This window comes from Grus americana, chromosome 8 (assembly GCF_028858705.1).
Source record: "Grus americana isolate bGruAme1 chromosome 8, bGruAme1.mat, whole genome shotgun sequence".
Taxonomy (NCBI): domain Eukaryota; kingdom Metazoa; phylum Chordata; class Aves; order Gruiformes; family Gruidae; genus Grus; species Grus americana.
In genome coordinates, this window is record NC_072859.1 from 7722391 (window position 1) to 7747543 (window position 25153).

The window sequence follows — 25153 nt, forward strand, 5'->3', positions numbered from 1 at the left end:
CTTAAGAAAGACTTTCTCATTTAAAGTCCTTTAACAGCTTAATAAATCATACTTGCAATATATATACACACACAAATCTCAGGCTTCCATTTTATTTGTAAATAATATGCAGGCATGAAATCCTTACAAACACCTCTGAATTATTTTAAAATTACCCAGGCCCAGATCCATGGCCACAGACCTACTCAGGAACAGGTATTTTACAATACATTTACAGTTAACAGCACAGAAATAACCACAGTAAAAATCACACAAATATTTATGTATACACCTGTATTACAGTGCATAATCCCACAGGGATGAGGTCATTTCAGATCTACTCACTGCATTCAGAAACTCGAGTACCTAGTATAAGCACTACAATTCCTAGTGCTGTTACAAAAAAAAAAAAACTTAGAGACTCTAAACTTTCTGGGACATACAGCAAAAACCCAAATAATTGCCCATATCACTACAGGCATATTTACTGGCTGGGACATCCTCTTGAACTGACTTCAACAACTAACCAGATCAATGCTTTCAAGGCTACTCAATGAATATTTTTTCATCCCGATTATTCTGTTTCTGCAAGTATAACCCATACGTGTCCAGAGGAGACATCTCCAGCAGTGTAGTAAGTGATGTGAAATAATGCATGTCTTCACCTCACCTAGGTACCTTTGAGTAGACCAGAGGAGAAACCAGCCTCCTCTTTAGGCAGCAGCTTACTATTTGCTCACCATCTGGACCAGAGATGGCAAGCTCCCAGTTACGATAACTACATGACTGAACGTAGACAGTATTTTGCCATAAGGCCAGAGTTTTACTCTCTGCTTGTCTTCAATGGAAATACCAGACACCTTGAGTTCAAAATTTCTGAGCAATACACAAGGTCAATCATCTTGTCAGCAAGAGGTAAAAACATCTGGATGGCTGCTGATTTGCATGCAGTTTCATTCTCCGGAAATCTCCAAGACTAAGTAAAGACGGCTTCAATTCCTTCAGAAAGAAAAAAATTCCTCTATAAATCGGAAGATTGGCATCAATTCGTATTTGCTCTCATTTCAGAGGAATTTTGTATGCAGCAGGTAGCAAAAACACACAAAAGTGTTCCTAATACTGTACGAGGCTGGACAGAATGCTAAGCACGATTGTACTTTAAGAGCTGAATAACCATTTCTAAAGCAATAAATCCATCACTCTTGTTAGATACTTTCATGCAATGCCATGATGCATATTAAGCACCCCAAAGCACATCTTGCTATTTCAGCAATTGTATAGCAATTAACAGCTCTGATTGCTTGTCTGATTAAAAGGAAGAGAATTTTGAGTGCAGCTCTCATGTGCTTACCTGAAACACCTGGAGTTAGACAATCTGGCCAGCACTTTGGAAGCTACCTTCCATGGTTAGGCTCTGGCAGCTACTATAAAAAACAGAAATGAGAAGTACTTTAATGACAACTGGGTTTATATCAAATGGATTTTAGCAAAGTGATTGCAATGTTTTTCATGCTGCTTTTTTGAGACACAAACTTACCTGGAAGGAGTAAATTTCTTTGCTGCAAGAAGAATAAGAAAAGGTTTTAGCATTTCAAGATGAAAGCCTCCTCATGCAAACTTTTTCTTCTAAAAACACTCTCATTTCTGAATATCTGATAAAAAGCCATTATCTAGCAACAAATCTCACAGGCAGTTACGCCTGTGTTGTCATAAGCCCCATCTCAAATTCTCATTCACCTTCCTTGGCAGTATTTACTCAAATAAAATGTTGCTTTTTTTCTTCTAATTCTTGTTTTCTAAACATTTGGCTTTTACTATTTTTGATTTTAAAACATTCATCTAAAACCCAAACATGCCATGTATGCAGGCTTCTTGAAAATAATTTTGGAAGTTGTTTATGTATGGGAATTTTCACTTTTTTTAAAAAGCAAGGTATTGGCATTTGGAGGTGTTTTTTCCTCTACTGAAGATTTTTCAGGAAGGTAAATAAAACCAGTGGGCTCAGTCCAATTGCTCACCTTTTCTTTGGAAACGTCTTGCAAGCCAAAGAAGGAATGATGCCGTGGACAACAGAGAGGCACTTGTGGCTGCTATGCCCACAGAGACATAGCTGACTTGTTCAGAAGCTGAAAGGATGGAAAAGTTTCAGTGAGATCTAGAAGCATGCATGGTCTTTGAAGCCCTCTCTACTTCTTCCTTTTCCTTGTGTTCTTCAAGAGGAACCAGAATTGCAGCTTGTAACCCGTAAGTTTGCTCTTGCTGAGACAGGACACATCCTGTACACAAGGTAAAAACCTGCATACTAAAAATTATCCCACCCATTGCCAAAGCAATGGCAAGGCAACAAGCTAGCTCTACCAGGGTCTAACCTCCAGGCTCACATGACAATTAATGCTCATCTTTTATTTTTCATGTTTCAGTTCATATTTTAATTCCCACTGTGCTGTCTTCCTCTTTGAGCAATCCCAATCAGATCAACGAAATTATTCAAGAATCTAAATTCTGCTCAAGCAAATAAAGTAGAGTTGAGCTTTTAGGACCTCGAGCAAAAGCATTTCAGGTGGACCAAGAACGTTCCTACTGAGGACAACAGAGCTCTTACTGCCTTGAATGAGAAAGCAAAGCCAAGACTTCTGTCCAGTAAAATTACAGCCTTTGACAGAAAAGCTCTGTGAGATCTTTTGGCTGAGGAGTTCACCCAAGAAACTATCACACCAAATTAATAAATCTATAAACTTTTCCACTGAGAAACAGACTTATGAATGCAGACTTCCCCACAGGGTTCTGTTTCTCTAGAAAAGCTTTTTTCTTTATATGGAAAAAGCTCATATGAGAAATATTTTAATTTTAATTAAAAACCAAACCAACCCAAAATCAGGTTGCAGCTTTTGTTTTTGGTAAGAAAACATTTTTCACCAATACATTTTAGTAGTTTTCCCCTCTTCTATTTTCAAAAAAAAAAAAAAACATACTGAGAGTTTTTGTTGGGCTTTTTAATTCATGGACTTCACTAGAAGTTCAAACTCACTGGTTGGTGCTATGTCCTCCACCCTTCCATACCTCATTTGACTAGAAACCCAGTGCTACCCTTCTGTGGCTAGTCACAGGTAAAATACCTTCACATGTGGGCAGACTGGCACTCCAGTTTCCTGATTCACTGCACTCAAGAGCATGAGAACCATTGAGCCTCCATCCTTCTAGACAGCTGAAGTAGCAGGCCGTGTTGTATGTGAAGTTCCCAGCACCATGTGAGCAATCCATAGAGCCTTTCTCAGGAGAGCTCAGTGGCTCACATTGTACAACTGCAATACAGAAAGAAATGGTTAAGAGTCATTAAGGATTTCCCTGGTTTTGGCCCTGGTTTTTTGCACTAGTAGATGTACACTGGAATTTCAAGTTCACGTGACTCAGGGATGGGAGCAGTTCAAGGAGCCATGGGCAGGCATTTCTAAGGAAGGGCAAGTCACCACTGAAAACAGAGGCAGCACAGAGTTCAGCTTGGACCCAGGACCCTATAGGAATACAGATTTCAGTGTGCTGTCCAGTGACAAGAAACCTGTGTTTTCCAACCCAGTAAATCTTACCTTTGCATTTTGGCACTGGCTCTGACCACTGTCCCTGTGCCATGCACTCAATGCTGGATGGGCCATCCAGAACATAGCCCCTGCTGCAGCGGAAATCACAACGCGAGCCATAGGTGAGATCTGCAGGAGCGTGGTCACAGGTCACAAAGCCTTCTTCTGGCCAGGTTACAGCCTCACACCTCACGGCTGCAACACACAAATCACAACAGCAATCAGCACAGACATCTCAGGAATTCAGCATGCCAACGCTGACAGCCCCAAGTGCTCAGGTGAGCAGGGATAAGGAAAGGTACCTGCACAGGATGGCTGCTGCCTGTCCCAGGCCCCAGAAGACCCACACTGCAGTGTGGCTGGTCCTGTCAGGACAAATCCTTCCTCACAGGTGAACTCACAGGTGGCACCCCAGGTGAGCTCCACAGAGGGATCAGAGCAGTTCACAGCACCATGAGCAGGCATTTCTAAGGCAGGACAGGTCACAGCTGAAAAGCATAAGAGACAGCACAGAGCTTAGCTGGGAACAAACCATAAGTTGTTTTTTTTCCTTCCTGAAACTTAGCAACATAACCACTAAATGTAAGCAGCTTTAGAAAGGAGATCTACTATGCTCCCATTTCAGAAAGCAGATAGGACTGGAAAGATCTCAAAACAGATGACTGACTCTTAAGACAAGGCTGTAAATTCATCTGCAGCTCAGGACAGCAAATAGTTACAATCCAAAAATTTCCCATTTTGACTGCTGCTTGATGATGTTTGATGCTTTTATTTGCTTCAAACAGTAGCTTTTTCTAAGCTGAACACCTCAAAAAATAATTCCTACATTCAGGAGTAACTGGCCTGTTGTGAGCAGTCTCACAGCTAGATCATCTCCATTCCCTGTTCCCCACTAAGAGGTAAAAAAGTCTTTCCCTACAAGGAAATCTAGGCCAGGGCCTGAGCATTTATCCTGCCCATTTCACCTCTTCAGCAACAGAGACACCTGTCTGCTACAATAAAATAGCTCCTTCACCACATAATTAATTACCAAGGAATGGGCTAGAACTTCAATGTGTACCTACTAAGGTCAACACTGAAGTTTACAGAGCTATGTATAATGCAGAAAGCTCATCTATCACTGCTTGAGCAGCTCACCTTTGCATGTCGCAAGGGGGGCAGACCAGACCCCAGAAGAGGTACAGTATACAGATTCCAGTGCAGTCAGTTCATAGCCTTCCTCACACTGAACCATGCAGGATGAGTTGTAGCTGAAGTTCTGCAATGGGTGGTTGCACTTGAGGCTCCCATGATCAGGTTTCTTTAGTGGATCACAGCTCTTAACTTCAAAGAAACACAAGAAGGTACACAGTCAGTCTCATCGGTTGAGCAGGTAAATCAACAAGCCAGACAAACTGAACTCTAGCTAGCACGAACATTGCCCTGGTTGAAAAGCAGGATGGAGTAATCTTACCAAACTCGCATTCGGGCCCATGAAATCCAGGGTTACAACGGCAGGTGTGATTGTTAATAGTCTCTATGCATTCTCCACGGCCACTGCAGAGAGATGGGTTGCAAGAAGCTGGAAGGAAAAAAGAAAAAATACAGCAAATTATAAAAGAATCAGCAATGGCCACTAATGAAATCTGGCTAGCACTTTGTTTATCTTTCTGGCCCTAAATAAGCACTTTGTACAGCAAAAGAAAAGCAGGGGGTTTGGTATGTAAGGTTACCCTGTCATTTTACAGAAGGATTTCAGAAATCAACATATTTGACAGACTACCTCACAATGAAAGGATTGTACTCGCTGGAAGCTCCGTGACCACTTGTTCTCAGGTAGATATTAGCAATATTTAGAATGCAAAAGGAACAATATACTATGGGGTGGGTAGAAATCCTCAATACATGCATTCTTCATTAACTTACCACAGCTCTAATTTGGCTGATATTTACTTGAATTTTCTTTTTTACCTAGCCTTAGCCACCTCTACACAAAGTGTCTAATCTAATCCAGTGGTCTACAGTCAGCAGATAGATGCCTCCAAAAGGGCAATTCTTATCTAGCTGAGACACCCACTTGAGAGTGGGATGAAAGTCACATCTGGAAGAGTCTGTTTCTCGCCACTGATTATAAAGAAGGTCTGGTGATTTGCTCATAAAAGATGCAGAATATTCTGGGAGCTAAAAGGTAAGTGAGATCAATCCAGCTCTTAGAACAAGAACAACCTCAGTCCTGTAAGGAAGGATGAGTGTACAAGTGCTTACAGGGTCAGGTAGTTAATATGTAAGACTAGGTTAAACAGCTCATCCCACCCACCATCTCATTTCCGCAGGGGCCCACTAGAATGGCCTTTATCACACCATACCTGTGTAGCACAAGGCGACCTTCTTTTTCTCACACTGTTCATCATTCCATTTGCCATCATCCTTCCCTCTTTTGATGTAGATTTCAACGCAGTCCTCGTTGTTCCCTTTGCCATTTGGCTCACCTGAAGCCCAATTTTTTGCCTCTTCTGTCAATTCTTTGTTAGTTCCAATCCAGGTCCATACGTCATTAATTTTTCTGATTCCAATCCAGTAGTAACCCGGATTGAAGGGTAAGAAGTCATTGAGATAGTTGATTTCCTCCTTATTCTGAATGGCAACCATGTTAGTATACCTCTTTTTGCACCACAGCTCTGCTTCCTTGTAGGTCATGTTCGTGTCTGAATAATGGTATGTCCAACAATTCACTCCCTGCAGTACTGTAAGTCCTAGAATGAAAAGATATCAAAAAAGTTGGTGTCTAACTTGATACATCCTCTTCTAGAGAGAAAGGAGGGAAAAGTTCTATAAATATTGCAAACTTGTCAATATCTGAAACTGCATAAAAACCAGTGGCAATTATTTTGTAAACAATCAACAGGAAGGCTTCAAAACTGGCATGTCAGCATCAAGTATAGGGACTTCAGCCTGTGAAACTGTGTCCGATCACACAAAGCTTTGCAGACTTCACAGCAAAGCGTAGGAGCCAATTATGTATTTGACAGGCAAGCAGGGAAACATGTCATTGCAGCTAGAGGTTTTTCTATGTGAACCTAAGCTCAAGTTAATTAGGTCAAGTTCAAAAATTCTGTTTAATTCTGAGCTCAAACAGAACAGTCATGCTAATATTACCATCCAACTAGTTTTCTGCACAGAAAAAGACACACTTACCATAAGCAAGAAGAGATAGGAACCACAAGCAAATCATGTTTCTGAGTGTTCTCTTCTCTAATCTTTTAAGCAGATGGCTATGAGAGATCAAAGGTACACATTTGTAGAGAACAAATACTGACTTTTTACAATTCAATATGAAACAGTGTCTATGCAATCTTTTCTACATACTTTAAAAGAATTATTCTAAAGACTGAAATAAAATTTCCATTTTTACAAAATTATTCATTTTAAAACAGTTCTTAATATCAAGATAACTTTTAAATGTAAATGGCTTTTAAAGAACACCAACACAGAATTCTATCTGTCCAGTTTTCCTTTAGCTGAGCAGTGAAACAGAATAATACACTCAATTTATACTCACAGGTTGTAGTTGTGGTGTACAGGTGGCAAAAGTCCTCTGCGATATTTCTCAGTGACTGCTTTCCGTTGCTAAGTTGCTGAATATGGACTTGAAGATTAAGTTCAGCTCCAAGTGTCTGGACTGTGTAATCCCCTGCCTTTACTACGGCCTTTTATTCTCTCAACCGGCCTATCCTCAGTGAGATAGGAAATTCCGTGTGGAAAAAAATTTCTTGGAAAATCCCAGGATCTGGCCCTCCCACACAATAAGCCGAAGCTTCCCCTTGCCAAATCAACCCTCCCAACTGCCAAGTGCTGCATTACATAGTTTTACTGACAGAAACACACAATTCCAGGATATCAGGAAGGAGCAAGACTGTTAGTTTTAGACGCGTGAATAAGCAGATTCCAACTTTTCACCCAGCATGTAGTGCTTTGCAGCAAGGAGGTGCCAGTTCTTCTGGGATGTCAGTAAGAAAAGCACTGACACCCAAAACTGGTTAACTAAGTTTGAGTGTAAAAGATAGAAACTGCAGCACTGGACAAGCCCTTCCTTGTGGATCACAGCATGCTGTGCAGAATTCTCATTTGTGGTAAGGTTTGCCAGCCCCAGGATTACTAGTACTCTTCTAGAGTCTTGCTCACAATACAGATTCATCAGTCACTCCTAGAAGTCAAGCTTGGAATACGGCCTTAGCTTTGAAAAGTCCCTTGGACCACATACTCCAATATCCTTACCTCAATAGAGTTACAATTCCTGAACAGGTGCATATAATATTTCAGGTGGACAACACAATACGCTAGTCTCATACTGAATCAATGCATATTTATTGTGTATACACTGATTAATTATATTACTGCCCTGTGTAGGCAGTCACATGGTGTCCATGGTACAGAGACACATTTGTAATGTAATTATAGATGCTTTGCTATAGTGGGTTGGTAGGTGGACACAGGCTATTCAGAGTGCACCTGCACACACAAGAAGGCAGTTGTAGTTTATACAGTACATGTCAGAGCTCTTATTTTGGAGCCTCAGCCTGTTCTTACAGAACAAAAATCAGTGGCTCCTGGATTCCAACCTAAGATTTTGGCTGGTATCAATTCCCAGATTTTTTCACAAAAAAGTATTTCTCAAGTATCCATACCTTAATAGATCTCTGCCCAAAGGAATTCATCACAGAAAAGAGGATAAAATAAAGAGTATATTCTAAACCAGCCTCAGTTACTATCAAAATATGAGAGTACACTAGAAATTGCAACGAAGTCCTAGAAAGCATGTCAAAGTTAGTTACTGAATAGAGTGAGGATTAAAAACAACATACTGAATATTTGTAAGGAGAGGAACACTTTCTAGCAGGTGTGAACTAGCAAAGCTAGAAACACAAACAAACAGTCAAGAAACACTAGAAAGTTGAGGTTAACTCTTGGCTACGTCACACTTACTCTGCAAGCCCAGGTCTGGGGCAGCCTTGCTTAGAACAACCAGAATTCCAGAGACTTCCAGGTAGCATCAGATCAGGACCACTATTTCTTTAGCCTCAGCTGCTCATCTGTAAATTGGGAGTGAAAACATTTCCTGCCTGCCAACCTTTCTCTGTCCATGTTCTTCAGACAGTAAACCCTTCTAACAGAGGCTGGTACTTTTGATGCACCTGTACAGTACATCATGCAGCAAGGCCTAATTTCACAGGGGTTCTTTAAATGTTATCCTAATACAAACTAATGATAATGAGTTTTGATAGGGCAGCCTTATTTTTTTTCCTAAAACATTGATCAGCTGTTATAATTGTATACACAGAAAAATTATAGCCAACTCCAGAACAGTTGATATCCTCTCTGGAGCCAGGTGGCAGAAAGTCCTACACCTTTTCCTGGAGATTCACTTTTTCAAGTTGTTTTACGAGCTTCCTACTGGTAAGTGCTCATCCTTGTCATGGCAGAAGTTCTGAAGTTGAGTGGAGGAAACTTCATCAGAATTGCTTTGTCAGTGGGATCTCCGGAGGAAGGAAGAGAGTATTTCACAGTTTACAATAGTCTTCCTTCACAGGGGCTGTCTGAGACCTCTTGTCTGCAGCAGATAAAAAAAAAAAAAACAAACCACCCACAAAAACCCCAAACCACCAAAGCCTAACAGCAATACGCCTGTAAAAACTCCAGCCTAAAAAAACCTAAAAAAGACTGCCTTTTTGTTGGCAGCATTCCATTATACATCACTGACATGGGGCTCTTTTTGGTTTTTCCCAGGGAATTCTGCCATCCACTGATTATATTTTTACATCCTTTTAATATAATGGAAGATGATCACAAATGCAAAATTTTCAGAAAAAAGAAAGCCTGAGAAGCATTTTCAAAAGCACACAACTGAGAGGTTAAAATCTCTTTATTAAAAGTCAAAGATGCTTAAAAACTTCAATCTTCTTGTTCAGGAAGACTGGGACTCCTGTGAGCTAAAGCTCATATTACATCTTAAGTTAAATAGGTATTTCAGGAAAAATACCTGATACAGTTACTTAGCTTGAACTGCAGATATTCAAGCTAGAAATGCTGTCCAGCCTGCCTCTTAACTGGTTTCCATGTTACTGACTTATTCTCTTCTCATTGTTACTTCACATTTGTGCTTTTTTTTTTTCTTCTTCTTCCTTTGCCAATCGATTTGAGAATATAAGACCCTCACTTATTGTGCTGTACTGAGCTGGATGCAGTTGTCCACTCTCCTCTCAGGCTACGTGAACACAGACATAGTTCCTTAAAATTAATCTAATTCCTCTCTGCCAGAAAAACAGGAGGCTAAACCTAAATCAAGTCAAATTTCCAGAAATGCAGAACACTTCTTGTTCCTATAGACTCCAGACCTTCATTTCCACAAGTGAAAGCCCAGCTTTTTACAAGTGAATGGGAATACTCCAGATCACCTCTTTTCCCTTACAGAAGGGCCTAACAAGGATTATCTAGCAGCAACTACTTTTCCAGTTAGAAGGTTTAGCTTGATAGGTCACCATGACACATAAAAGGTAAGAAAAGGCTATATTAACATATTAGGAGTAAGAATAACAAAAACCAGCCAGTTCTGCTATTTAAAGAAGGACAGCAATTGACAGAGAACATGTCAAATGTCATTGCTTTCAACACAGAGAAAAGTTAACAGATACTCACTACAATAGTGTTATGCAGTGGGGAAAAAAAGAACAGGTCAGAGAAAGAAAAGGCTGGAGTGAAGACTATTTAGGTTAGCTACAGCCAACCAAGTTACTGTTTAAGGATCCAAACCCTCAGGAATTACCTCAGAGTATGGGGAAAGGTGTCAGAGGGCTGACAAAAAGCAAATATTGCCTCACTGTATCTATGAAAGGAAGATCAAGGTAATTAGAAGCCAGGCCTTCCATGTGAGCACCTAGAAAAGATACTAGAACCATACTGAAAAATTGTAAAGAAAACAATTGAAAAATCTTCAGAAGGCTAAGCTGTCAAGAACGGCTGACATTGATATGATTTATTCTTGGCAGATCAATCTAGTTTGTACTTCAAGGTTGAGTGAGTAACAAAGAAACAATAGTGTGCTATAGTTTGCTTAATTAAGACTTTTAATACAGTCCCATGAGACATTCTTTAAGCAAACAAGTGAAATATTGCTTAGCTCAAATCACCATAAAACGAGCATGCAAGAGATTTAACCACTACTCAAAGAGCAGTTTTCCAAAGATCACTAAGTCTGAGAGGACTACACAAATGAGCCCTGCAAGATCTTAGCCTGAATGTACTTGAGCTAATTTGAGTGGCAAATTATCATCTCAAATGCTTAGAAAATTTGCAGATGACACCAAGCTTTGAGCAATCGCAAGAGTTCCAAAGGACCAATGTAGGACTCAGATTTGGGTGAGTTACAGATGTGATCCAAAAGAAATGAGGACAAATAAATAGAAACAAGCACAATGGTCTTAAAAGAAAAATAAATAACAAAAACTGGAAAACTGCTGGCTAGGCAGTAGAATTGTAGAAAAGGAACTAGGAGTTATAGCGGATCACAAAGTCAATATGAGTTAATGATTTGTTGTCATTTTAAAAAATAGGAAATGCTGTTCTGATATGCATTAACAGGGATGTTTTATTTAAGACAAAATTTGCAATTATTCCACAGAATCTGCCATTGCCAGATGGTGGGCAGAGACACCCTCCACTAGACCAGGTTGCCCAAAGCCCCATCCAACCTCGCCTTGAACACTGCCAGGGATGGGGCATCCACAACTTCTCTGGGCAACCTGTTCCAGAGCCTCACCACCCTCACAGTAAAGAATTTCTTCCTAATGTCTAATCTGAATCTACCCTCCTTCAGCTTAAGGTCACTACCCCTTGTCCTATCACTCCATGCTCTGTTAAACAGTCCCTCTCCAGCTTTCTTGTAGGTCCCCCATTGTAGGGCCTACATAATAAGATTACATCTGCGTTTACATATTTCTAAGTCTTTCTTTTTAAAGATTTTAATGGTGCTTTTATGTCAACAGACAAAAATAGATAATTAGGTACCTCTGAGTAACCCAGTTCTCTCTTTTAGGAGCTGTATTTGTCTTTCCTAAATTAAACCACTTAAATACTTAAGTCAAAATAGTTTGTACAACAGACATTTATCCCATGGCAAAGAACTGTAAAACTACTTGAAATTTTGAAGTCATGGAAAAAACTCCAGTTTCGCAGTATCAGTGGAAGAGGAAGAGTAAGAGCTTTAGCCAGCCTTGAGGGGAAAGGGAGTTCTGGTGCCAGTAGTGAAGGTGTTTCCTGTTTGGAGAGGAGCTTGAAACACTAATTCTTTAAAAATTCAGAGACAAAAGGTCTAAGGCACGAGTTTTCCCCGAGATCTAGATGGGAAAAGATAATTTCCAAAAACATACTCATCCCTCAGCCTCTGTGTCTCATTAAGTGTGAATAAGATAGGCAATACAACTGCTACAAAGAAGCTGGAATTTCTCAAGCTGCCTAAGGCAGTCTCCTGTCTGTCTGGAGTGAAACCCCAGGAGCCAGAAAACCTTATCTCCACTTCTCATTTCGGGAACTCTCTGATATGATTCACACTGCTCAATTTCCTCCAAACAGGCAAAAATACACATTCAAGAATCTAACCTGACGGCAAAGATCACTTGCACTGGCAAGGTGCCTTTCAGTGCATTGAAACATCAAACAGAGCAAAGGAGTGGAGGAATTAACTCACACCATGAGTTAAGATAAAAGCAGGGCTGGTCTTAACATTGCACATACTTGGCTACCTGAAGTTGCAGGTGGAACCGGTTCCATGCAGAACTTGATCATTTCTAATTCTACTGTTAGCAATTATAGCAGAGAAGTTCTTGAAACCTTGCCACCAGTCATGCACATGTAGGAAAGAATAACTACATAACCCATAGCTAGACCCAGCACTGTTGATTTTACTACCCAGGTCTGTTCCTAGTCCCACACTCTCAGCAGGTGAGATGTCCCAGATGTGACACTGATGGGGATGCTGGCTCTGAGGAAGAGAACAGTTACAGCTTTTGGCAAATGAGAGGAGTGAGAGGAAGTTTCAGGATTAAAAGACTAAGTAGGTGGTTGGTTCTGTAAAAGTGGTCATGAGAAATGTTTTGCAATTTTTTTTTTGCATAGCTTCTACCTAGCTCTGGTCCCAGAAAACACTGGTTTGACTTATCAGATAGCACATGAACTATAAGTAGCACTGGAGTGCTGACATGACCTTCCATTCTCCATTTGCACTGTTACAAGAAAAAGACTACAAAAAAGGGTGAAGAGAGCAGTAGCTTCACTTCCTTGCTAACACATCTCACCATTAGTTTATGAACTCCAAGCTTCAGGTCTGTTCTTTTCAGTGCTTAAGTCAGTTTCAGGTAAATAATTTTTATACATCAATGGACACAGTATTTAATGAGTCCACAACTAATGTCAACATTTTTTTAATCATTAACACAGCAGCTTATAGCTTCACTATTGTAATGTCTCAGTTTTCTCCATAAGTTTTCATCCCAAATTGCCCACCTCAGGAGCTCTAGGAGGAAATGTCTGCTAAGCAAGCTTCAGAGAAGGCCAGTACAGATATTCTAGTCCTTTATTTTTTTTACTGGGAAACAAGCAGTAAACAAACTTTCCAAGTCTTATCTGCAGTAGATCATAAACTGGAGAGCCACATTTTTGAAGGACCTAGAAGTTTTGGATCATATACCTAAAAGGTGCTTTGGGTGATACTGACCTCTGTAGTTATTTCTATCAACTGGATAAATAATTGCTTTTTTAGGACAGTCATGTTTAACATAAGATCATTAGTGGGGAGCACAGCCAGGACAGCTGACCCAGACTGGCCAAAGGGATAGTCCCTACCATATAACATTGTCCTGGTTTCAGCTGAAATAGAGTTAATTTTCTTCATAGTAGCTGGTATGGGGCTATGTTTTGGATTTGTGCTGGAAACAGTGTTGATAGAGATGTTTTTGTTATTGTTGAGCAGTGCTTACACAGAGTCAAGGCCTTTTCCGCTTCTCCTACTTGCCTGCCAGCAAGTAGGCTGGGGATGCACAAGGAGTCTGGAGGGGACACAGCCAGGACAGCTGACCCCAACTGACCAAAGGGATATTCCATACCATATGGCATCATGCTCTGCGTATAAGGGGCTGGGGGGGTGACATTTGGAGTGATGGCATTTGTATTCCCAAATCACTGTTACACATGATGGAGCCCTGCTTTCCTGGCAACAGCTGAACACCTGCCTGCCATAGGAAGTGGTGAATGAATCCCTTGTTTTGCTTTGTTTGCACACATGGCTTTTGCTTTACCTATTAAATTGTTTATCTCAACCCATGAGTCTTCTTGCTTTTACCCTTCCCATTCTCTCCCCCATGCCACTGGGGGAGTGAGCAAGCAGCTTCGTGGTGCTTAGTTGCTGGCCAGGGCTAAACCACAACAAACATCATGTTCCATATATAACTAGGGAAACTAGCTGGGAGGCAGGATCACTACTCAGAAACAGACTGGGCATCAGCTTTTGGTTTTTTCTGCATGTGGTGAGCAACAGCATTTGTGCATCACTTGTTTTGTTATTGTCATTACTAATTATTATTCTCTTCCTTTGTTATTCTATCAAACTGTCTTTATCTCAACCCACAAGGTGTTTTTCCATTCTCCTCCCCATCCCCTTGTGGGGGTGAGCAAGCAGCTGCATGATGCTTAGTTACCAGTGGGGGTTAAACCATGACAACCCTCTAGAGTCAAAGACAAAGGTTTATCTAAAGGTTAAGTCAAAGGAGATCCATTCTCTCTCTAACAAATATGAGAGCAAATACATTTGTTTAGATACTTAAAGCAATGGGAAAAGCATTCAAAACAAAATTGACAGTCTTGTTATTTTTCATCCTTATTCAAGTTATGCCATTAGCTACTAAATAAACAAAACAAGAGTTAAACCACCACAATTCTATGAGTTTGCATCTATCCTCTAAAGCAGGATAGAATTTTCTTCCTCTGAAATAAACACATTTGGGAAAGCAGCTCTTCATTCTGATGTTCTGCATGTGATGTCCCTTCTCTCAGCAGAATTATTACTATAGCTAAACCAGTGCACAGACACTAATATTAGTAGATCACCACAAGAAATAAAAATAATCAATCTTCTTTCGATCTATATCCAGAATTCTGCAACTAAGACTTCATACATTTACATTCCCCATCCATGTTTTCTTCCTCATTCTGATTTTTTCCTAGGGAACTGCAATCCCAACACCATGACTAAGGGAGGACACAGTTTCCCTGCTGGGTACCTTCAGCCCTAAAACCACCATTCAGAATACCCTCATATCTCTGCTCCATGAATGCAAATGCATGAGTTTATCTTGAAGAAAAGCAGCTGCAGCTGAAAGGCCCTTATATTCAGGATGTCATAAATCCCACATAAATTAACTCTGATCAATTAAACTACTCATTCACACTGTTCATCTCTATAGACCACAAAGTAACAGCTGGACTCTGGAATCATCATCTGCACACCATGCTTTCATTATTGCCCCTAGCATATGCTGTAAGGCATGGACACTAAAGGCAGGGAAGGACAACCAAAGGACAGCAGAGCCCTGAAAACAAACCTAGCAGACTAGTTTCACTGACCAAGGGGATTATAGGAGGGCAGCATGTGTTCAGTACTTTAAAGTGGAGAAGACTAGCAATCCTGCAACAGGCAGGTGATATTTACAGTCATTCAGAAGGAGAGTTAGGAGAATGACACTTCCTAGTAAGAAATTCTAGACTGTCCAAACAGTAGAAATATTCAGCGAAGTCCCATCTAAAGAACTACCTTCCCAGGTGCTATTAGAAGTTTGTGTTTAAGTCTGGGGAGGAGGAAGCAGCTAAAGAGGCTCAGAAACAATGTGATGGGCTCTTTATAAGTATCAGGAAAGTAAAGGTAATGATCAGAATTTTTCTGTATATAAAGTTGCTACAAAAAAACAAATGGATACAAGTCATCTGTGAGTCAATGTAGACTAGAAATTAGGAGGAGTTTCTAGCCAGCAGAGCAATGAGATTAAAAAAATGCTTCCTATGAACAGCAAAACAAAAAATTTGGTTTTCATGCAGACCTTGCTCAGTTTCTGAAAGGGATCATACAAGAGCATTATTCATGAAAGCAAGATATAAAAGACCCAACATAGGTCCTTTACACTCCTGCATGCTGGAGGTTGGCTTGGAGTCTTAACCTTCAGTGCACAAACCAAGCCTCTGGTTTCTGAGCTGACAATACATACACAGATCTGAAAGATGTTAATACTAAGAGAGATAATGTTATTATCCTGCATTTGTTCTGGCTTCACTGCTAATCCGAGTAGCTGCTAACCAAGAGCTGTTGAAGAAAAATCTTCATTCAAAGCCTATTAAAATGAGCAGGCCAAGCAGCAAAGCAGATCTGTGATCTTTGATGTCCATGATAGTCATAATTTACAACAGTATTTCATTTGCATCATTGTATTAGATACTCTTCTGCTCAACTCAAGGGTGTACTCTCTGGGACAAAAAAATTGCAAGTACAGCTGAAAGTTAACACTCATTTTCTCCTTGTGCAAGAGTTACATGTGATGGAAACTACCTACTTCAAAATTATTTTCTTAATATTTTCCTGTAATACAATAATGGGCCAAACATATCCTTACATCTTGTGCCCTCCTGTCAAAGAGCTCAATAAAAGGAAAAATTTATAAAGCTGGAGTTCAAACTGATTGTTTCCCTTTTCCTGACTCTAGTAACCTGGATTGGCCTAATGGCTTGAGAGAATCCCATGGTGAGCTTCACTGCACCACAATGTATATTTAACACATTTGCATTATACTAATATTCCTTTTCTAGTCACTTGCTGTTCAGAGGCTAAGTAGCAAAATAAATATGAGGATGTTTTGACATTAAGATACTCCTGGCTAGCAGCTTTTTGCCTATTCTCAATGAAATGTTACATTTGATCTTGAACTACAATCCAATTTCTTCCTTTTAAGATGTCATGCAAGTTAACTAGTGTAGTCCGGGCACTGAAAATAAGCTAGAAATAGCAGGTCTGAGACCTGCACAATAAATTGATCCTCAATTTTGGCAGAATAAGCCAGTTAGATCTGAACTCTGTTTCTGCAGCCAGATGACTTCTGCTACCTGAACTTGTTCAGTCCTACCTGAACTTGTTCAGTTCCAGCTGGCTTTGGTATCTCCACATACAGCTGCAGTACAGCCTCATGTTCTCTTCCCCATCCCTCATTTCAATCCAAGTTAATAAAACAAGTGACAGTTGTCAATAGTCAGTAACGATTTCTCAAAAATTCCACTCAAGGCCCAATTAGCTTTTAACTGCACATCAGAAAATCTCATAAACCATCATGCACCAGGGTTAATCCATTTGGGCTTTGAACCCATGGTTTTTCAGGGATCCTTTCTGTTACTGGGTTACTCAAAGGCAAGCCACTGTTTCCTTTATAACCAGTTACTGTGTACTAAGCTTTTCCACTAAGTGAATTTAGCTGAAGGCTGTAAAACACAGACCATAACACAAGGGAAAGGAGTCATCTCAGATGATCTATCAGAATGTTGCAGTGAGTCAAAATGTAATTTAGTCTCAGAGCTGGACTGCTGACATGCAGCTCAGGAGAGGAGTTGAAATACTGTATGTGGTCCTCTGCCTGAATTTTAAAATTAGGTTCATGACTCAAGTCTGATTGAAAAATGCTGCTACTGACTACACAATGGGGGGGAGAAACTATGAACCTTCTATCTGCAGGGATTCTCTTTTGTGAAGATCTAATCTTTGCATGCATAAAAACATTTAAGTGGGAAGGCCATTTACGCATTCATAAGCACACACACATCCCTAAAGTAAAAAACAAGTTTTTCACTGCCTTTTCAGTAATCTTAGCACTTGGGTGTCATAGAATAGCCCACATTGGAAGGGACCTCAGAAGATCACCTGGTCTAATCTTTCATGGGAAAGGGAGCCTAAATGAGATGATCTAGCACCCTGTCCAATCACATCTTGAGAACCTCCAGTTATTTGCCCTACTTTGTACATGCACAGCTTTTTCAGTGATACTTAACGGGAAGGCAAGCAAGAGACTCAACCATTCTGCTTTTACAACAAAGGTTTTAAGAATCCAATTAGCAGACAGGAGTCCTACAACAGCCATCTCAGGTATACTCACAGCAAGAAGAGAAGGGAAAGAGACAGGTCAAACATAAGAAAGGGATAACTAGGCAGAACTGCTCTGGAAATTCTTAATAACACCCACCTTTCTCTGCTAGCACCTATGCCTCAGGAACTCCTAGGGACCTATCACTTAACATAACTACAGCATTGTATTTTTTTATTGCAAATATTCTATGCATGCTTTAGCTGGACTGCCAATACATAGGAAGAAAACCCTAATCCGCATTGTAGTTTGAGCTTCTGAATGGTATAAGGCTAGAAGATATAAAGACTTAAGACAGAATAGCTGTATTTTGATGTGTCAAGCTACTGCTTACATCTAGTAAACACTCCAGAGCCAATTTTAAGGGCACTGCACTCACAAGTGGAAACCTCCTCCAAGATTATTTAGAGACCATTTATCTACCTCAGTAGCCAAAAAAATATGAAACTCTAGAAAAAGATTCAAAAAGAATGCCCAGTATCCATACACGCTTCCTGAACACAGCAATTTTTCTTGGAGGAGTGGGAGCACATAATAGGGAAGAAAAATGTTCCTAGAAAAAGTTACTATAAAAAGACACAAGTATCACAGCCTTAATGTCACCACAAAGCCCAGTAGAAATGCAGTTAATTGTGACAAGAAGAATGTATTTGTCCCCTATCAGCAGTTTCCATCACTCAAATATTTCACTTGATACACAAGAACCCATTCCCTCAGCAGGAACACTCACAGTGCCTCTGTTCTCCACCCATTTTCATCAAACCTGCAGGAGTACGCACTGATATCTCTATCATGATCTCACATTGAGTTGACATTTATTAACACATTCAACAGTTAAACAGAAAAAGCATAGTCGCAGGACCCTCTTTGAGGGATGCGATAGAGAACACAAGGCTATTATCTGCTTTATGCCTCTCAAGACCATTTAGAAGGTAAAAGTTTGACAGATACCAGGACATCTCGTATCTTTATGAAAATGAGCTGGTATAGCTATGTAGTTATACCCAGCTATTACACTATGTCACATTAAACAGTTTTTGTTGCTTCTTTTTAATCTCTCTGATTGCTAGAATATGTAGAGAAGTTTGACCAAGTTCAAATGCACCAGCTCAACCAATAACTTGGTTCAGGTATCCCAGATTCAGCCTAACAACAGCCTAACTACACATTCTATTACACCAACAAACAAATGCTGTTACATCAACAGTTGAATCTGCTGCAACATACATCACAATATTGGCACAACCCAAGCCAATGTAAGGATAGGTGAATTTTACAAGGCCATGTGGATTAAAACAATTTTATGATAGGAAGGGTATAAATAATAACAGTGCAACTTTATAGTCATTTGGGTCTAGTCCAAAGCCTGCAAACCATAACAGAACACAAGCCCCATTGGTAACAGATGAGGAAAAAATACTGGCAACACTTACCCTTATGGTCTGGCTACAGCCACTCAAGAAAAATATCTACTATCCTATCTTAATTATCATCACATTGGTTCACTGTTACCTAATTTGAGATATTTACAATACTTTTTCCTAGAACAATGTTTTTTAGGACATCACTATAAAGAGACAAGATGTCACTTCGCCAAATAAATAAAAAACCCCTTAATTTTTCAGAAAATAGTGCCAAACTCCCTGCCACAGTTAGAATGAGTAATCCCATTACAAAAGGAAAGTCCCTCCATACAGTTTTATTGGAGACAGGCTGTCTCTGATTTGAGACCCCGTTGTTCCATGCCATCCTCTTTGTACCCCTGAGGCCTAAAGTGACGCACTAACAATTACCACCAACAGCAGAGAATTTTTATCTTTGGCCTAAAATGCCAACAGGAAGCTCCTATACCTCAGCATAGGATAGGAAACTACTTTTAGATAAAGCAGGTACTTAAGAAGGTAAATGTATTAAGAAGAACAGATCAAAGTTCTGCTTTGCCTATTACAGGGTTACAAACATATCTTCTCAAACTAATGTCAGGTCAAGCCAAGTACCTGTTCTCCATGTTGAGTACAAATTTGTTTAAAGTTTAGCTTCTATCCAAGGTATGCCATAAGTATTTTCTTTGCCATGCTTGCACTTGCTCATCAGTACTACCATTGTTTGTTACTAGTTCCTTATGTGCATCATATCTGAAACAAGGCAAGAAAGTTTTCCACAGCCACGCAACAGGCTTCTATTCCAGTTAAAAATAAAAAGGCAAGGTTTGATCAAACAAACAAGCACTATAAAACTTTCCTAATGCTGTAGCTCCAATAAGAACATCAGATATTAAGCTAAATTATCAAGTAAAATAACAAAAAACTATCAAAATAAGACTTTCCCAATCACTTGAAAGAAAAAAATACAACAGCAATCCTACAGACCCTTACTACTGAACTGACAAAACCAAGCTTGACCAACCACCTCAACTCCACAGGACTCCAACTCTCTCTCAGCCTTATAACCCACATGACCCAGACACAGGTTTTATCCCTTTCCCCCCGCCTGCATTGGCAAATCCAGAACAGCTGAGATGGTAGCCTTGGTTTCTACTTAAAGCCCTTCTCATGTCCTCAGCTCCTAAGATACAACTAACAAGGCCTTGGCTTACCTTGCTGAGGCTCCAGTCATTTTCTTTACAGTGCTAGTACCATTCTGTGCTCAAAAAGGTAACTAATGATAGTATCTGAAACAGTAACATATTAGAAATTTTTATTAAGACTTAAGGTAGTCAATAAAGTAGCTTGGTAAATAACTTTAAAGCAGCAAAATAACTTCTAATTAAAAAATTACACTATCTTGTTAAGCACCTCTAAATATTGTATTTAAATATTATTCTTTCTATGTTTTACTGATATTTTTCATATGTTACATGTCAGTTCATATATACATTGTCTATATTCAAGCAGTGTTTCTATATTAGAGTGGGAGAAATTCATCGCAACAATAACTTATAATTTGTATGCTTTAATAGAATAAGCTAGGTTAGCTGAAAGTGACCTACAATATAGCGCTTAAAGGCTATGACTATGGTGAAACTAACTTGTGGAATTATTCTGAAATTATTTAAATAACTTCTAGTCTTTAAAATGCAAATATTCCTTCTTTTTGGAGTGTTTGATACAAGACTATGCTCTTATTTCAGTAAGCTGGTGTATCTTAATCATTCTAGATACAAACCTGTGTGGAACTTGCCTAATAAGTTAAGAACACTTACCAGCAGGTGAATAGAGGGTAAATTTATCTCTAATTTAACATATGCAAAGAGTAACCCATAGATTCTCAGGGCATTAAGCTCTCCCTGTCCCTTGCCCCTTTCCCCCCGTGTAAACGCCTCGGCCCGTACCAGAGCTGCCATGGCAGGTGCCTGCCACAAGCCCCTGGGTCTGGGAGCTGGGGGAGAGCCAGCACGGCAGTGAAGGAAGGGGCGCATGGATGACAGCCCCCCTACGGCCTCGACGGGCGACCCGAACGAGTAACACCCGCCTTGGCCGTGCGCCCTCTCACAGCCTGCGAGGAGAGACCGGCCGCAACGAGCCGCAGCCTCCGGCCACCCGTTCGCCTCACGACAATCGCTGAACGGCGGCGACAGCGGCTGCCCCGCCCTCCGGGCGCGAGCGGCGCCTTCCCGCCGACCCCGCCTCCGCGCGGGACAGCAGTGCGGCCCGGTCACCTCACGGGCTGGCGGTACCGCTATGGCGGCGGTGCGGGACGTAGAAATCGACCCCGAGGGCACGTTCAAGTATATCCTGGTGCGCCTGCAGCGCCCGGGGGGCGAGGAGCAGCGGGACGTCGTCCGCGGCACTAAGGCGGCCGAGTTCCACAGTGGGTGACAGGCCTCGGGGCGCGGGGGGGGGGAGGCCGTTAGCGGGGCCCTCTGGCAGCGTCCCTCAGGGGCGGGACGTGGCTGCCGGTTCCTGAGCGAATCTGAGGGGGACCCCCCCGGCCTCCTGTGGCTGGTGTCAGCGGGCATAGCTCAGAAGCCCCCTTTCATCCCCCCTTTATAGGTGCCTTGTGCAAATATGAAAAGCAGGTCAGTATTTCTGTCAAGTGCTGCTTCCAAACCTGATAAACCTCATTTAGGAGAATGAGCTATGTTAACTAAGTGAAAAACTGAAACAGAGAACCTTAATTGCAGCTTTTCTATGTATGTCAAGAAAAAGCTCCTCTTGCAGGTGAAGGAAGAGAACTGGAGGAAAATGAGAGGAAAATACCTGAAAAGAAGAGTTCTAGAGTGTTTGAGGCCTTGTGTGTATTCTAATGGCTCTAACCGTTCTTCTTGTGCAGATCACATATTTGAAAAAGTAAATCCTGAGATGGAAAAGCTGGGATATGAGTGCAAGTGCCTTGGAGGAGGGAAAATTGATCATAATAGCAAAGACAAGAAAATTAGGGTATTTGGGCTCTCTACAGTAAGTGCATCTCTTGTATTCCTTCAAATCCTTTTGTCTCTGATATTCTGAGAATTTTGTTTCATAGTATTGTGGCTTTCAGCAATTTGAATCGTAGCGTAAACATTAACTGGAAAACTTGCCTGTCTCACTTGTAAGATAAATTAGAAAAACACTATTTTTAAGGGCAGGAGACCAAAGCAAAAATAATAGATAACAATGCTGACTAATATCTAGATAACTTCATGCTGAGTAATATCAGCATTAAGTTATAATCAAGACTAAAAATGGCAGTTAGCATCTCTTGACTCAGAATCTTTTGGTCTTACTGCTAGAGCAGGAATAGCCCATTTGTAGCCACAGGGTCTTGATCCAGCTATTGTGTGATCTTTATTTGACAATAAAAATGTTGGCTGGTAGTTGACCAGCTAAATTTTGAATGTTGTTCTGTGTATGTGTTGGGTGAGAAGAGTAGACCCAGTTTAGGTATGGTGAATTTTTAGTAGGTGAAGATAGTTTCACATAAATGCATTTTGTGGGACTAAAAGTAACTTCCAAGAGTATTGAAACCAGAGCATTTTTGTCACCTGTTACTGTGATGTGTAAGTTCAATTTCTTTATGAAAGACTAAGTTGTAATGATTTCTTGAATTTAGGGAACATGTTGTAATGTGTTTCTGGTGTTGCTCTGTGATGAAATGTAGCTACTTCTGTAGTAATACTGTCAGTAAAGGTTCTAGGTTTCTGTTGTAAAGAACAACAAAGTTCTATTAAGTTAATTGATTTTTTTATAGGAAGTGATGGTTACTTCAAATCTGCTTACCTTAACTGGATGAGCAGTGAAGGTTGGGCCTTGAATGTGCTAAGCATTTTTTAAATGCTAGTGCTGCTTTTGTTCCAAGATCACTCTTGCCACCTGGAATCATATGGAAAAAAAAACTCTTTAGGATTTATATGGGGAGAGAAGGCAGTGTATAATGCTTATTCTAAAGTATTGTGCCCATCATAACTGCATTTTTAGATGAGATTTGACACCTGCATTATTTCAGCTGTCAATTTAGTGTTACAGGCAGTGATCAACTCCTGCTCTTAGAATCATAGAATGGTTTGGGTTGGAAGGGACCTTAAAGATCATCTAGTTCCAACCCTCCTGCTGCGGGCAGGGACACCCTCCACTAGACCACGTTGCCGAAAGCCTCATCTTGTAACACAATGTCTGAGGAAAATACCTTCCTTCTTTCTTTTGGTACCTTGATGCTTACAGATGAGCACCATGTAAAAGGAGAGTTATTACCATGAGGGCTCCTGTCAGGCAGAGACTTGGAGATTCGGAAGACCTCAGTAGTAGGTCAGGAGTTAGTATACTAATGAAGTTGGTTTAATGCATCTCTTGGGGATTTGTTGTCAGACTCTAAAACAGGCCTATCTTGGTATTTTATGAAAACCAGAGAAATAGTCATTGACTACTTTTGAAGCAGATGCTGTGCTATTATTTGCAAAGCCAGATGGGGTCTTCGAAGTGACTACCAAGGCAAGAGTGATCTGCAGGTCCATTGCTTTACAACTGACAGTATAAAACCTGCTGTGCTTCTGACATAACTATGTTATCTGGTATTTTTGAAAAGTTTGTGGTTTATAATGCGTCAATAATTTTAACCTGTGCAGTTTAAATGCTGGTTTACTTAAGCTGTTCCTCTTGGGGGGCAGAGTCAGTGATGAATAAGAATACATATTTTGATAATACAATTTTGAGCTCTTTTTTCAGTCTTAAAGTTAAATGTTTCATGTGAAATAGTATTGGGAAAAGTAACCTGTAAATCACAGGTTTTTATCAGTAGACTGCACTGTTGTGCAGTAAAGGCTTTTTAACAGGGAAAAACTTGTGGTTCTGAAGTAAGAAATCAAGATAACTTAAGTCACATAAGACAATAAAGGAAAGGCACCTTCTACCACAACTCTTAAATTTCAGTGAAAGGGTAACACTGTGATCAGTGATTTAAATAAGGATTAAAATCAGATGGGTCATCTGACCTTGCCTTAGTTTGGACTTGCAGTGGCTGAAGAGCACAGATATTTAAAATTATACTGTTACCAGCTAAGGCAAGATTGTAAATAAGAAAAAAATGAAGACTGATTTCTTCAGTGGCTAGAATAGTACTCAAATGTTCACACATGTGGCTTCTTATTCCCTTTTCCTTCAGCTGAGCTGAATCAGTTGTTTTTATGCTCATACATTCAAATGGGTCAATGCAATCTCTGGTTTAAAAGAACATTCAATAAATATGGTAGCTGAGGGATAGGGAATATTTTAAAACAAGCTTTCTGCTGGAGAAATCATGATGTGAAAAATGCATTATTTGATATTACTTGACCTGATCTCATTTATTTTTACAAATCAGGGTGGAGGGAATTAGAGGACAACAGAAAAATAAAACTTGATATGGCAAGAATAACTCTTTAGATCCTATATTTATTAGTATGTGAACTACAACTTGGAGTATCAAATCATAACTGGATAATTTATGTTGAAAATAACTCAGTGGTTCTGTGGACTTACTTTCTGTGTGTGTCTAATAAGCACTTGTTCTTTCTTGCAGGGCTATGGAAAAGCAGATCATTCAGTGACTGCAGAGATACTGAAAAAAGTGTATACAGATTATGAAATTACATGGTCAGATGACAAGAAATAAATTGTCTACTTATGAACACAAGAAGTAGTTCAAAACTGGTAACTCTGAGCTGTACTTTGATAAATAAAATGGAATGTATCTTCTATGTATGTTACCATAAATCTGGATGCTGCTGTAATTTATAATACTGTTAGTAACTCCCAGATACATCTTACTTTTCAGATGATTCCTTTGTGCCGAATCTGCAGTTCTAAGCCTTTTTCCTGCTACTCTTGACATGCCATCTAATTAAATGCTCCCACATCTTACCTGAAGTTTGTTTTCATCCAATCCTGTATTGCTGATATATACTGTAGGATACATTAGGATTTTGCCATTGACTTAAACACCACAGGA

General features: G+C 40.2%; 2 protein-coding genes across 3 annotated transcripts; one reads left to right on the forward strand and one right to left on the reverse strand.

The window, feature by feature from the left end:
• On the reverse strand, nt 1–24719 carry SELE (selectin E). 2 transcript variants are annotated; one of them, XM_054833060.1, is made up of 15 exons: nt 24685–24719; nt 22951–23043; nt 20349–20423; nt 19750–19887; nt 6729–6805; nt 5900–6286; nt 5008–5115; nt 4692–4877; nt 3857–4042; nt 3564–3749; nt 3096–3281; nt 1998–2105; nt 1517–1538; nt 1331–1403; nt 1–978 (listed from the first exon to the last, which is right to left on the reverse strand). In XM_054833060.1, exons 4-14 carry the CDS (start codon nt 19758–19760, stop codon nt 1346–1348), a joined length of 1515 nt encoding a protein of 504 aa, XP_054689035.1. In that variant the 5' UTR covers nt 19761–19887; nt 20349–20423; nt 22951–23043; nt 24685–24719; the 3' UTR covers nt 1–978; nt 1331–1345. The 2 variants fall into 2 exon arrangements, with proteins under 2 accessions (XP_054689035.1, XP_054689036.1); XM_054833061.1 differs by lacking the exons at nt 19750–19887; nt 20349–20423; nt 22951–23043; nt 24685–24719 and adding an exon at nt 7093–7712.
• Nucleotides 21350–25071, forward strand: LOC129209139 (14 kDa phosphohistidine phosphatase-like). Its single transcript, XM_054833064.1, has 3 exons — nt 21350–21562; nt 22025–22149; nt 24725–25071. The coding sequence occupies exons 1-3, from the start codon at nt 21433–21435 to the stop codon at nt 24815–24817; spliced, it is 348 nt and encodes a 115-aa protein (XP_054689039.1). The 5' UTR covers nt 21350–21432; the 3' UTR covers nt 24818–25071.
• The last annotated feature ends 82 nt before the right edge of the window (nt 25072–25153 follow it).

What these genes read in the sequence shown, in the direction of transcription:
- LOC129209139 (XM_054833064.1), top strand. Translation starts at nt 21,433, where the DNA reads ATGGCGGCGGTGCGGGACGTAGAAATCGACCCCGAGGGCACGTTCAAG. An exon ending in TAAGGCGGCCGAGTTCCACA is followed by an intron (nt 21,563 to 22,024) that starts GTGGGTGACAGG and finishes CTTCTTGTGCAG; the next exon opens with ATCACATATTTGAAAAAGTA. An exon ending in GGGTATTTGGGCTCTCTACA is followed by an intron (nt 22,150 to 24,724) that starts GTAAGTGCATCT and finishes TCTTTCTTGCAG; the next exon opens with GGCTATGGAAAAGCAGATCA.
- SELE (XM_054833060.1), bottom strand. An exon ending in GCAGCAGCCATCCTGTGCAG is followed by an intron (nt 3,750 to 3,856) that starts GTACCTTTCCTT and finishes TGTGTGTTGCAG; the next exon opens with CCGTGAGGTGTGAGGCTGTA. An exon ending in AAGAAATTTACTCCTTCCAG is followed by an intron (nt 1,404 to 1,516) that starts GTAAGTTTGTGT and finishes TGTTTTTTATAG; the next exon opens with TAGCTGCCAGAGCCTAACCA.